This window comes from Anas acuta, chromosome 4 (assembly GCF_963932015.1).
Source record: "Anas acuta chromosome 4, bAnaAcu1.1, whole genome shotgun sequence".
NCBI lineage: Eukaryota > Metazoa > Chordata > Aves > Anseriformes > Anatidae > Anas > Anas acuta.
In genome coordinates, this window is record NC_088982.1 from 26,673,086 (window position 1) to 26,686,768 (window position 13,683).

General features: G+C 40.7%; 2 protein-coding genes across 7 annotated transcripts in view; one reads left to right on the forward strand and one right to left on the reverse strand.

Moving 5' to 3' along the window:
* ATP10D (ATPase phospholipid transporting 10D (putative)) overlaps positions 1-2,019 on the forward strand; it is a 44,094-nt gene extending 42,075 nt beyond the window's left edge. For all 3 annotated transcript variants that reach the window (XM_068680270.1, XM_068680268.1, XM_068680269.1), the window contains exon 23: positions 369-2,019. In XM_068680270.1, the coding sequence (XP_068536371.1) occupies positions 369-807 (439 nt within the window). In that variant the 3' untranslated portion in view covers positions 808-2,019. The remainder of the gene's footprint in view (positions 1-368) is intronic.
* A 3,098-nt stretch (positions 2,020-5,117) lies between these two features.
* CORIN (corin, serine peptidase) overlaps positions 5,118-13,683 on the reverse strand; it is a 129,441-nt gene continuing 120,875 nt past the window's right edge. For all 4 annotated transcript variants that reach the window (XM_068680274.1, XM_068680273.1, XM_068680275.1 and 1 more), the window contains 3 exons: positions 10,295-10,566; positions 8,849-8,982; positions 5,118-8,292 (listed from right to left, as the gene is read on the reverse strand). In XM_068680274.1, coding sequence (XP_068536375.1) covers positions 8,110-8,292; positions 8,849-8,982; positions 10,295-10,566 — 589 coding nt within the window. In that variant the 3' untranslated portion in view covers positions 5,118-8,109. The remainder of the gene's footprint in view (positions 8,293-8,848; positions 8,983-10,294; positions 10,567-13,683) is intronic.

Here is a 13,683-nt window from a genome sequence, read left to right on the forward strand (position 1 = left end):
CCCCGAAAGTGTTCAAGGCCAGATTGGATGGGGCTTTGGGAAACCTGATGATTAGTTGCAGGGGGGATGGAACTAGATGACCTTTAAGGTCCGTTCCAATCCAAACCATTCTATGGTTCTATAAGTCTTTGTGCGGAACCAAAAAAAAAATGGAAGCATCAGCCTTTGAAAATGCCAGTTTTTCTGGTGTGGTTTCTGACCTGATAATTTATGTTCACAAAATTGCACCAGCAAAAGCATGTTTTAGAGGCTGCTACAGCAGCCTCCTCTAGGTTTACATGAATGGTGTTTGGTTTTCTTTAGTGATCCTGGAAACAGTTTTGAGTCTGCTTCTAAACAGCTTATTTGAAATTGTGTTTATTTTGTAGATATTTGCTGAGAGTTCTCCAAGGAACGTTGTTTCCATCTCCGGTGTTGAGAGCCAAGCACCTTGACAAACTGATCCCTGAGGAGCAGAGGGAAGCAATTAAGAGATGGAAAGATGATTGCGTTGTAAACTGTAGAATGGAATTCCAGGTTACTTCTGGGTCTTCCAGCTCAGCCACAGGTGCTGTATCAGAGGAAGAAAGCATTGCCAGTGTTTTGCCAACTTCTAAAACACCTTTTCAGGCCTGTTCAAGAGGGAGGTTAGTGGAGGAAGTCTCCTTATCAGACATTCAGAATGAGTCTGGGACTACAAACAACCAGAGCTCTGAAAGGACTGTATTTCTGAATTCATCAAAGGAAACTAATTCAGACTCTTATGGAAGTAGTAACTGCTGTGCTGAAGTCTCTCGGAATACTTCTGAAGAGGACAAAAGTGTCTAGCAGATTTGAACACAAAGCAGGTTTGAATTGTTTTGTGTGCACAAGCTGGTTTAATGTAATTTACGGAGTTGGAATGTGAACTATTGAAAATCCAAGAATAATAACTGCTGATGTATGCTACGTTGCGGTTTTGTTTTCTTCAGCCAAGGAAGATGATGCACCCATTTGCTTAAAAGCTTTTGTGTTTATAAAACTTTTCAGTAATTTATTAAGGCATTCAAGGCCTAAATGGCTGAGTTTTGTTATTTTTTTATGTAGTAGACTTTTCATACTGCTTCTGTTGCATAATGCCTCTTGGTGTTATAGAGAGGACATTATATGAATTACAGATCTGTGGGATCTAGTTCAGGTAAGATTCACTCTATAATAAGCCATGTTGGTCCCTTGCATTGCTGTCTTAAAATTGTCGTGTTGCCTGGGATTCGTGGCATGCTGAAGTATGCAGTAAGCAGAAAGCCTGGGATGCAGTGTTTTTAGTTGGTTTGTTGCAAGACTTCTCAGTGTTTGTATATAGCAATTGTTTTAACCATTGTCAGCCAGCTCCTCCACCTTCTATTGCTAAAACCATCTCACTGCTGTCCAAACTCAACTTAAACCATCAGGAAAGTGTCCCGGATGAGACACGCAGCTCCCTCACCTTCCTCTCCCACAAGAGGAGAAAATTTGTGTGCAGCTTTTTATTCTCCATGGTAGTTCATCCTCCTGCTTCATCCTTTCTCTTTGTCTCCATGTTCCCTTTCATGTCATTCACGCTGACTGGACTTCTTTCCCTCTTCACCCAACTTGTATGTTGGCTGCCTCAATTTTCTCTAGACTCTACCTCATGCCTGCACTGGAAAATCATCTGCAAGTGGCAATGGGTAGCTCCCATGTGTCCACAGACAGTGCAATTTGTAGCTGATGACATTTCTCTTCTTGACTCTCAGGTGTTTTTACATTCCTCCAGACTTTTATAATAAACAACAGTAAGTATCTACAAAGGCTGTTCAAAAGTATAGCCATTTGTGAGCCCCACATTTTCCCACTGCTCTGCAAGCTGCACAAAAGCTAGCTGAGATGTGTGTGGCTTATTTCTGGAGTTCTGGCTGTCAAAAATATTGCCTCCTTTTTATTTCTCTGCCCAAAAATGTACGTGGCCAATTTATGGAGGAATTTAAGAAATTGTTTGTATCTATTAGCACCTGTTGAAATAAACTATTTCCTCAAACTTCAGCAGTTAATGAATTATTATTACTGATCCCATTTTTTGTTATGTTTCTTTCTAAAACTTTCAGCTTTCAAATTGCCAAGATTTGTCTGTTTATTTTTAAACACCATGTTTGGGGCAAGGGCTCTGCTTTTTAATTGAACCATGAGTTTTCCATGCCAATGATCAACATTACATATTCCACATCTTCTAAGATCTCTGAAAGAATTTAAACAAACGCTGTGAGGTCTAGGACAGCTGCTGCTACGTAGGGCAGATATTGAGGGCATGCTAAGTTCATTCAAACACAGGTCACCACATGTTGCCAAAAGTTTGAAACGGTTTTGTTTTCAAAAGGTAGAATGTAATTCGTGCTGACTCCATCCTTACTGCTAGTGAGGAGAAAAATATCTTTTTGTTTAGCCTGTAGAAGAAGACCAGTGGAAGGAGCCAGTGATGACAGGCATTTTTGCAAATATTTTTTTTACTTTGATTCAACATATGACAAAATAATTTTTGATAAGTTCTAACATATGTTTAATGTGCACATTTGAAGTGAAAGTAGACATTCAAATTCGGGGACATCATGTCCAGCCTAAGTTGGTTCACAGTTATGATTTCTAGGTGTTTGCCTGTCGTAGACTTGCTTGTTACACTTGTATTTTTTGCAGTTGGGGAATATCATTTACAGGACCAGATTTGGAAAGACTTGAGGAGAAGAGAGAGGGACATAACAGCTGGGGTTAACTTGCCAGGAGTGGACTCCAGGCGTCCTGACTGAAACATTTCAGCTTTCTCTGCAAACCACAGGAACCGTGAGGTATCGTAGAAGATGCAAAGCAGCCAGCAGGTTGTGCAGGGAGATGAGCTGGTACAAGGACAGAATCACACAGGAGTGGACTTGCTGGGACATAGTGACAGAGTGACCTGCTGTGCTCCCAACAGAACTCCAGGGCAGGCTCAGATCTACCCATGTCATTCCTAGCTCAGGTTTTCATGTTGAAAAAATCTCTAGTGCTTTCCTGCCCTGCAAGTCAAATATTAGTGTTTCCAGTATCTTTCTTCTGCACCTTAAATCTATTTTCTCTCTTCACTTGTGTGACAAAAAAGAGGTGGTTATCGTCTCATTGCAATAACCAGTGATGCAAGACTGTTTCCACCATTTCATTCAGTCAATTCAGTCTTTTTTTTTTTCATCGCTTTGGATTGTAGCCCTCTTGTTCTTTCAGTTGTAGTGCTAGCTGAGAGGCTCTAGAAGAGGGCATGTTCTCTGAACTATGATATCCTGACCTGCTCACTGTCAGCAAAGCGACACTGAGTCCAAACCGCAGCAGACAGGTTTTGGCAGCTAAGTTTCAAGCAAGTTAGATATTTGAGAGGCAAAGTCTTGGATTTTAGCACCCAACGGAATGGTGAATTGTGCATTAGTGGTGAAGAGGTTGTGTGGTTGTGTGCTTTTGAGGAATCAGTAAAGGGACTAAGGTACATTGCGCTCTCATGGGTGAGCTCTGGGACTCTGTGGTGACTTACAGGCATGCTGGGCTCAGCGCTCTCCCCTTCCTGTCACTGTAGAAGGGAGTTGGGTGACAGAATTGGACTGAACTACCCAAAAGTGCTAGACCCTATGGATCGCCTTGGAATTTCAGGTACTCTGAAAAACTTCCTCTCTATCGATGATACCACTGATGGTGAGTACTTTTTATACCAGTCAAAGTGGTACAAAATAACGCACACACAGCATTTAATTTCTGTTTTTTGGGGTGTGTTGTGTAATGGTGCACATAGCTTAAAATTCTTCTCTATAACCTAGGCTATATGCTTTCAGAGGACTTTGACAAGCCATGCGAATGCTAAAAATACGTTGTGTAAAACCTGATCTTTTGCTTTTTTTCTATCCTTTGGTGAACAAACAGCAGAAAAATCTAGTGGCTGTCTGCTGTGATCACTTGCTATTTTTTACTGAATGGGGGTTGAGGGTAGTGAGTCTTTAATAAAAGCTTCAAAATTTTAATTGGCCATATCTAAAGAGGTGCTAAATTAAGGGTCAAATGAAAAGTTCTCCCCTTGCTTCTCAACAGTTGAATGTTGTTGTTTGTTTTTTGTTTTTTTTGCACTGGAGATGTCAGGATCCCCTGCTTGCTTCTGCAATCCTGCACTTAGGCACAACATGACCTGACTTTTCCATTTGGAAAACAAGCTTTTTAAGATCCTCTCACAGGTGTCTTGCAGATGTCATAAAGGAAAACACAGTGTCTAAAGTGTTGGTTGTCACATTTAAAAAAAAAAACAAAACCACAAAAACCTTCAGGCTCCCATCCCAACTTTGTACCTATGCTTACAGCAGCTTTAACTCACAGGTTGGTGTGCAATATTTGATCCACAGAAAAACACTTTTTTTTTTTTTTTTTTAATTTCTACAGCAGCATGTGCACTAACCATTTGCAGGTGCCTTTATTTAGCGAGTGTTTTTGTAGCTCAGTGAGCTCTGGCCCATACATGGGGCACAGTTTGAGCTGAATGGCTGACCCAGGCTGTGGCTTTTCCTTCAGTGCTGCTGGCTGCAGCACAGGGCCACAAAGGAGCTAACACAGAGCACCTGATGCTCCTGCCAGCCCTGGGTCTGCTGCTGGTCTGAGCAGCCCTTGCTCTCAGCAGGAGTTAATGATCAAGTTCTGGAGGTGACTGTTCCTACAGCTGATTTTCAGTGCAGTCTTTGTATTAATAGCTTTTGTTTTATCCTGGTTATTTTACTCCCATCCTCATGGTTCTGCGTACCTTACTGCTGACTGCAGTTAAAAGCCAAATTCTAACTCTTTCATGTTGCTGCATGCTAATATTTTTATTTCAGCATGTGCACATGTTGAAGTACAGCATACTGGTTATTAGGAGATAGATATTTATTTCAAACTAACTGTGTTCCTGAGGAAAGCCATAGAACAAAACGTGTTCAGAGAAACCTGATTTCAGTGGTTTTCAGATGTTTTGGTCTTGAATAGTTGTTGGCGGTGGTGTTCTTGGTAATGTTCTATACTGGAAGCAGACATGCAGAAGAAGCCACAAGTTGTACAGTGGTTGTAGTACCAAAATCCTCCCCAAGTGCAGTAATGCTTAAAAAGCTAGATAAGGGTATGCGAGTACCATTTCAAAGCTATTGTTAGGCATTATTGCTAAAGCTATAACTTTATCGTGAGTCTCTTCACACCTCCCTATTGTCATCAAGTCTCTGTAAAGATTAAGACACATTTTGAACAGAGAAGTTACTTGGAAAATGACTGTAAATTTTTATTAGTACAGTTAGAGAGAAACACATCTGTTTGACTGTGTGGCATTGCTTCCATTTGGGCATACAGCTGTGGTAGAAGTAAAACCAACAAACGTGTTACCTTGCAGTGAGGCTACACTTGTAAGAGACGCAGCATAATTGTGATCACAACCATTATGTCAGCACACGAGGGAAGGCTTGATACAGTGGAAGGAGGAATATATTTGCCATTTCATGTGCACACATAGAAAAAAAGCAGTATAAAAATACATTTATAAAATTACAAATTTCCTCTTTACATGGAATGTTGTGGCAGATACAGTTGTGGGGAAGGAAAAGACCCTGCTAAGACCCTGCTGCTCCCTCCTAAAAGCCACTGGGCTGGGATAATATTAGGGTAATATTTTCAGAGCGATTCAGGACAGGGCTGGAGCGTGCGTGTAAGCAGGACTCCCTCTTGTTTCCTGGGAGGAGGGGCTGCTTGGGAACTGGTGGCCAAACCCAGTTAATTAAAATGCACAATTACTTTACCTATTATCATTTGGCAGTGCCAATGCCTATACCTACTCCAGTCCTTGGCAGAATTCCAAGCATCTAGCTGCTTCACCTGGTGAAGGGCTGCCAGGTGGGGCTGCTCGTTTCACAGAACAGGTCCTGGCTTTTAGCCCCATAAGGCAGACCTGGCTGAAATCTGTTGCAACAGATCCTGGCCCCAGAGAAAACCTAAAGTGGGGGACCGAGAGCTGCCATTTACATGCCCTTGAAACAAGGGCATCAGTAACCTGCTCCATATGCAGCCTACCTGCACAGGAAAAACATGGCCACAGCTGCTTTCTCTCTGGGGAAAGCATTTATATGTTACAGTAAAAGCAAAATCCGTAATAGAGAGAGAAAAGAAAATTAACACCTAGGAAAGTTTTCTTTCTGAGCATGAAACAGTGATACCATAGTCATTTAAATTGTTTCAGAACCCATACCATAAATACTGAGTATTTTTTAATAGTGCTCTACAGAGTGCTGTCTAGTATGTCTAATGATAGGCATGTTAAAGGAAAAGATAGGGAAATAAGAGGTAAACATTTCACCAAAGCAATAGTCAGGTTAGTTGTAACGTGATTAATAGTACCTGAAGTGTCCATTAGTTGGCTCTTCTGATGCATGTTTCCACACACGGCAGTCCTGGTATTTATTGACAAGGCCCTGCCATGCTGTCATGGGGGCGTGCCAGAGGTAGCAGCGAGGGTAATTACGTGCCTCAGGCTGAGTTCACAGGGGGCTAGGCACAGCACTGAAAACACCCAGCTTTTAGACACCTTGCTCCCCAGTGAAATTCATCCTGTAAGCCTCAGCTTCCTGACTCCTCCTACTCTGGCCTCCCAGACTAACAGGAGCTGTACAGAGCATCACCTGCAGCAACTGTAAGAATCACCTCCCCTCCAGCACCAGAAAGAGGTGCCAAGCTCCACTGTAGGTTTTTTTTTTTTTCCAGACTCCTGGAGTCAAGGCTTAGCTTTTTGCCTGCTAGGCAGAGCACTCTTGCCATCGAGCACCCGAGCAGGGCTCTTTGAGCCTTTGCTGATGAAGCTTGTACTTTGTACTTTGTACATTGTACTTTGTAAATTGTACTTTGCTTACCATACTCCTAATACTTATTTGAGCAGAAGCTGGGATCCAAGTCTTTTGTCATTCAGATTTCTTCTTGCCTTTTTCAAGATAGTTTAATCTTGCTCAGCAAAATGAAACTTTCAGTGGAAGATACTAGAAGAAGAGACCTATCCAAAAATACCCAGTTTCCCAATATTATTTCCCAGTATTTGCTCACACTATATCCTTTTTACCTTAAAATCTTCATTTTCTGCATCTCACCAGATGCTCAAACTAGCTTATTCTTGGGACAAAGACTGTTGCAGTGACATTGCCAACAGTGTTGTTTTAGAGGGTCAGTTTGTCAGTGCATGCCTTACAGGCTGAACACATACAAAAGGGGGAAGAAGACCCAATGGGGCATAGGTTTGATAAATATGCTACTCCATGTAGTGCTGTCAAGAGCCAGGTACATGGAAGCTTCAGAAAATTAAGCAATAGAAACTTGGGTAGAATCCATCCAAAGAGGCTGAACAACAAAATTTTGGTCTTAGGTGCCTCAAGTAGCAGTTATGGGCCCGTTGGGCTACTAGTGCCACCCAGCACCCTGCAGAGATGCCCAAGCTGGCTGTGGGAACAGGAGCTGTGGAGTCAGGATGGTAAGTGCCATGCTCACATCAGCCACCCCAAGACACAGGCAGTGTTGGCTCAGGCATGCCAGCAGCGCAGGGCTGTGCCCCTTCAGAGACCTGCACTTGTACTGATGTACCCTGGGTGAGGTGGACACAAAAGCTCAGCAATCTCTTCCACACCCTCCAGCCCGTGGTGGGGCCCTTGTGAATGTGTACCCTGTGGGCAGCATCTGGCTGCCCTGAGTTCATACCTCACCACCATGAGTGCAAACACATGTGCTACTGAGTGAGTAGTATTAAAATAGGTTATTTAAAAAGTTTTGCTAGTCTGTGCTACTGCTAAGTTTGAATATCTGCAAGGCAGAAAGTGGCTTTTTCTTTTCTTTTAAGCTTTTTGCTGCGCTCAGAATAGCGCCACAAAAGGTAAAAGAAAAGTCAAAAGGACTATTAATTCTACCCCAAAGCATATTCAACAGCAGAGGGTTGGCCATTAACATACACTGCATATTCCATAGCTCCACAAGAATAGAAGAGCCTGAAACTCCTTTTCACGGAGCTTCTGGACTGCAAAATCTTCAGTATTGAAGTGTTGTTTCCATTTTCCTGATGTCTGTCAGCACAATTCTTACCATCTGGAGTTAGTTTAGCAGAAAGGTGTGGATGTATATTTGTCTTTCAATCCACTCAATAAAATGTGACACATTGCTGTAAACTCCTGGTCCCAAAACCTTGGAAAAGCAGACAGAGCCCCAAGACGTTAAACCAAACAAAGTCCAGCGCCCTGCAGGTTGCTCACATACAAGTGGTCCTCCGCTGTCACCCTGCAATATCAAAGAAAAAAAAAGTCTCTAGGGGCTCCACATAGCCAGCAGTCATATGTTAAAGCTATGTCAGTTTCTAGAGTGATTTGCCTTTAGTAAGTAACTAAACTTTAATCAGCTGTTAAGACTGGCTGCTCTACTAATCTATGTAGCAACATTCAGTATTACTGGTATTTATTCTCCATTATAACCATACAAAAATGTATCTGCAAATAGTTTATACTAATTTTAAGATGTTAGACTAATACTTAGCTAATACAGATAAGCCTTAGACTGTTTAAGCAGCATTTCATTACCACAAACTGAAGTTGATTTCGGATTCACAGAATCAGAGGCATTGAGGTTGGGACTCCTGGAAGTCATCTGGTCCAACCTCCCTGCTCAAGCAGGACCACCTACTGGTTACACCAGTAATAATAAAAGTTGGGTTAAAATGTGTAAATAGACTGTTGTCATTTTTATAGTAGATGAAGTATGTTGTACCCAATTAACGTCACAGAGCTTTGATTTCTAAAAGCCTTTCTAGCTGTGGGTTTCTCCTCAGAGAGAAGCTTACCATGCAAGAGTCCACAGTGCCAGACTCGTAGCCGGCACACAGCATCCTGCTGGTGATGGTTTTCATGTCAAAGTACGACTGGCATTGTTCTAAGGAAATGATGCGAACTTCTCCTTCCTGAAGCTTGAAAGGCACTGAAAAACAGAATTAAGTATTAAACTATATACCCACGAACAAACAAATATTTATCTATGATGGATCTTTGAGGCAGAGGAGAGAGTCAACTCATCACTCCATGGCAGGATCCTTGGTAGCAAGCATTTTGATTTGGGTAAATTTGACTTAGTGTATCAGGGAATCAGATTTCAAAGGTTATTGGAATTATTTTAGCATATCCAGGACTTCTTCCTACTGTGAACAGCTGAGAGAGCTCAGATTCAAAGGAAATCTGTTAAATTGAGGGTATAAAGTATGAAACCCTGTGTAGCCATGATGGTTTTTGCAGCTTCATAACATAAAATCTTTAAAAGCAAAGCTGAAACCATATTAGAGAGCAAAGAAACTTTTCCCACTTACCAGCAATACAAAAGCATTCTGTGTTATTTTTTTCCCTGCATTTACCTAAAAGATAGTTTTAGGTGGGTAGATCTGATTGTAAACAGCATATTCCTCACCAATATAATACTGTTTTTGCCGAATGTATGACCAGGCCACCAGGGGTGGAGCAGTACTTTTAGGAAGATTTAATTTGCCGATGTACAGAAAAGCACCCTTCCCTAATAATTGCTATAATAGAGAAGGGAGAAACACAATGGACAGAGCATAACAGTGTTGGGGCCAGGATACTTTGAATACGATGCATGCAGGATCATTTTGGCAAAACAAATATTTACATAACATAAATGTTCTTGTTACGGGACCCAAGGATTTCAGTGGCAACAGAGCATGAAAAACAGCAACATTTCTGTTCAGAGAAACCAAAACAACACTTCTGATTATGCCCACATGGAATAAATCATGCCACAAGCCTAAAATGTGACACAGAGCATTGACTCAAGAAAAATGTTCATTTGACCTATATGCAATTGCTTTCTGTGCCTTCAGCTTTCACTGCACTAAGAATGTTACTCCACAGCAATGAGCTCATGCAGGTTTTACCTCAGTACAGTCCTAAACACAACCTGAGTACAACTATAACCAATTCAGGTCGTTTTCTTGATAGGAGTTTCTAGATCCTTTGTATTTAAAAATAAATAAATTAATTAATTAATTAAATTAAACCACTTGTCTAAATATGGATTTAGGAACATAAATTTAGACTACTGATTTGAAAAACCTAGTCTTGTAACAGCTGGCTTTCCTCCATTAGTAGTTACAGTTCCTTAGCATTTAATAAAGTCCAGCATTTGTATAAATGGATAAAGCACTGCAATGGGGTCACTTATTGGATTAACCCAGTAGGTAGTTAATGTGGTTTACCACGATTGCCAAAAGTATTCATCTTACTTTTGTTGCCCATGTGTCCCCAGCCTGTGATGTAGCAGTAGGTATCTGGCTGCACCAACTGTTCCTTGCTGGGCAGACAGACAGGTCTTACATAGCTCGTTTCATTGATATCTTCATCTAGTTCTACAATGCTGATATCATAGTCCACGACTGCTCTGTTGTAGCGCGGATGCAGGATAATTGTCTTCACTAGTCGGGTCTGCATGAAACTTGAGGGATGATCAAGATTGCTTATCCCAAACACTACTTTCCAAACAGCTGCGTTTTCTCTCCTTTGTTAAAAAAATATAAATAAATAAAAATAAAGAAAAAGAAAAACAAAAAAAAATAAAAAAGGAAAAGAAACAAAATGAGTATTTTTTTAGTTTAAATGTCTGAGTGTTTTTCTCTGACTCCTTTTATATTCTATTTTGCAAAATTTTTCATGTACAAATGCTATAAGAAAACAAATAATTAGGCATCAGTAGTGACAAAAAAAAAGACAATGTTTTCCATTCCCTTCCTGCCTGCTACAGAAATAATTCAAGCTCACAGCCTAAGATATGAAAACACCCATTATTTGCCACATTAAATGCCAAAGGTTCTCAAAATCATCCCTCAGATCCTGCCCAAGTTCTTAGATGCTCACTGGTGGGCATGTTCCAGTTTTTCTGGGGTGACAGTATTGTTCAGTAGTATGCTGCTCACAGCAGTAATTTAAGCTGAAGTCCCAAAGGAGTCTCAAAGATACAATTCAATTATGAAAAATAAATCTCTTTTACGATGGCCATGTGAAAGGTCTATTTTTTATTGGGCATCCGTGTGTGCCAAGCATATTCCCTCTGCCCAAGCTTAAAGGTTACTCTGTCTCTTGCACACAACTGTTTAAGACTCATGCAAATATCCATGATCACAAAAAAAAATAATTATATATATTATATATATAAAGTGGATAGGCTATTAGTAGGAAAAATGAAGTAGGGTCTATTAAGACACATAAGAAAACATTAGAAGTTTAGAGAATCTGGATCACAGCTAGTGGTAAGCCATGGGTTCCTAATCAGTCTGTGATTCTAAAAAATGAAAAAGAAAAGTCTCTTTTTTGGAATTGATGTAACTAAGCTCCTTCGAAGAGACTGAGGCTTAGTCAGAGCAATCTGAATGAAAACATTCAGAATTTCAGCTTTTTCACAGTATTCAACAGAATTGTCATTCCTATAATTTGGAAAGAGATTCAATCGCTAAATAAAGACTATTTTTATCTACGAGTTCCATGAGAATTCTGGTATTTCAAACTATAATGGTCTTTCTACCATCATGACCAATTTATGACTTATTCTATAATGTTTCAAGTTGAAGTGCTAGGAATATTCACATCCTATTGTGTTTATGAGCATTGAAAAAGAGCATTGCTCGGAGCAATGAGAAGTCACAGACAGAACGTATTATGCTACTACAGTCAAGAAAAAAACTTCTATTTCTTGGATGCTTTGGTGTAAAGCATTTCAAATTGACCTGGACAAAACTATGCTAATAAGACCAGCAAAGGACTATTCTTAATGCAGTTCCTTTCCATTTGTAACTTTATAGATATTCATGGCTATTTGCATTAATATTGTCTGCTGCATTACTGATGTATAGTCCTCATGTTTTGGATCCCAGACTTCACAAAATATTTTTTGTCTAATGCACCAGAGCACATTTTGTCTAATGCCTCCAGTTCCCTCAGTCACTCCTCATAACTCTTGTTCTCTAGTCCGTCTTCACCAGCTTTATTGCTCTTCTCTGAACACACTTGAGCAAGTCAATATCCATTGACGGGCCCAAAACTGAGCACAACATTCAAGATGCAGTCTCACCAGTGCATGTACAAGGGGACAAATCTTGCCGGACACACTATTGCTGATGTAGGCCAGGATGCCACAGGCCTTGCTGACCACCTGGGCCCACTGCCAGCTCATCTCTGGCTGGCTGCTGACCAGTGTCCCCAGGTCCTTTTCAGCCTGGCAGCTTTCCAGCCACTCTTCCCCAAGCCCGTACCTCTGCATGGGACTGCTGTCACCCAAGTGCAGCAGCTGGCACTGAGCCTTGTTGAATGCCATGCAACTGGACGTGATCCATCAATCCAGCCTATCCAAAGCCCTCTGCTTTCCTACCCTCAAGCAGATAACACTCCCACCCAGTTTGGTGTCATCTACAAACCTAATGATGGGTACACTTGATCCCCTCATCCCGTTCATTGACAAAAATGCTAAACAAAACTGGCCCTAAAATTGAGCCCTGGAAGCACCACCGGTGACATGTATTACTCTGAGATCATACAGCCCAACTTTTAATTGAGATCACCAAAGTTCTTCCAAAAGTAGAGGAATATGCCAGACCCTGTTTAGCTGTAGCCATCTCTCCTGTGTTATTGCCTCTAGAATTTCCATAAATAGCCTCACAACTTGAGATACTCACACTGTTGCCTTTCTGGCTTGTCTTCTGGCTTTGGGCACAAAAGCTGCAAGCCAGAATTTACCCTAACAACAATTTATATCAAGAGCCAGGGGAAAAAAAAATATATCAGTCAAGAAAAACCAAAGTACATCATCTTTTCTCATGCTTACCACTGAATTTCTACTGGCTTATTAAACAGAAGAAAGATGTTTAGCATAGCACAAAAATTTCCAGTGAAAAAGTATCAGTTTTAAGCAGGACTGAGTACTGGTGACAACCACCTAACAAAAGAGTACTTGCTAACTATAACAGAAAACACACATTTCAATTGTATTTAGGAACATGATTAAACAACTCCAGTACCAGAGGAAAAAAAAAATACGGTAATACACTTTCCTCTAAAGTCTGTGGTTCTTTAAAAAGAAATACTGGTTACCAAAAAGGTAACAATGACTAAGATAATTCCTACGCCACAAAAACCTCCTCTGTTCTCCAGAGCATCCATCATGGGACCTCATATACCAACCATGAAGCAATCAATAGTGGTTAATACTGACTGATTAATACTACTGATTGATAATCATAATGAAGCCGTGGGGAGTTTATAATCAGAAAAGAGAGTGAAATTCATTATATCAATTGCACTGTGATTAAATATTCATGTTTTATTTTTAATGGCCACAGCATTTTTCCAGACATTTCTATGCTGATGCCCAAAACTGTATGTTGTACAAGAGCCATGGAATTCAAGTTTTGATCTTTTCTTGGTTTCCTGATGAAAGTCAGCATATCTTTGTTTACATTTCATCAGTAAAGACAGCAATAATAAAGCATGTCAAAACCTAACTTGCTGCTGGTTTACACCATTTATTCTATCTCATAGTCTCTAACAGCAGGCCTATGTGACTTCGTCTGCAAAGGTCATCACTTGCTGCCAGTGTATTTGGTAGTGGAGTTGGTAAAGGTACATT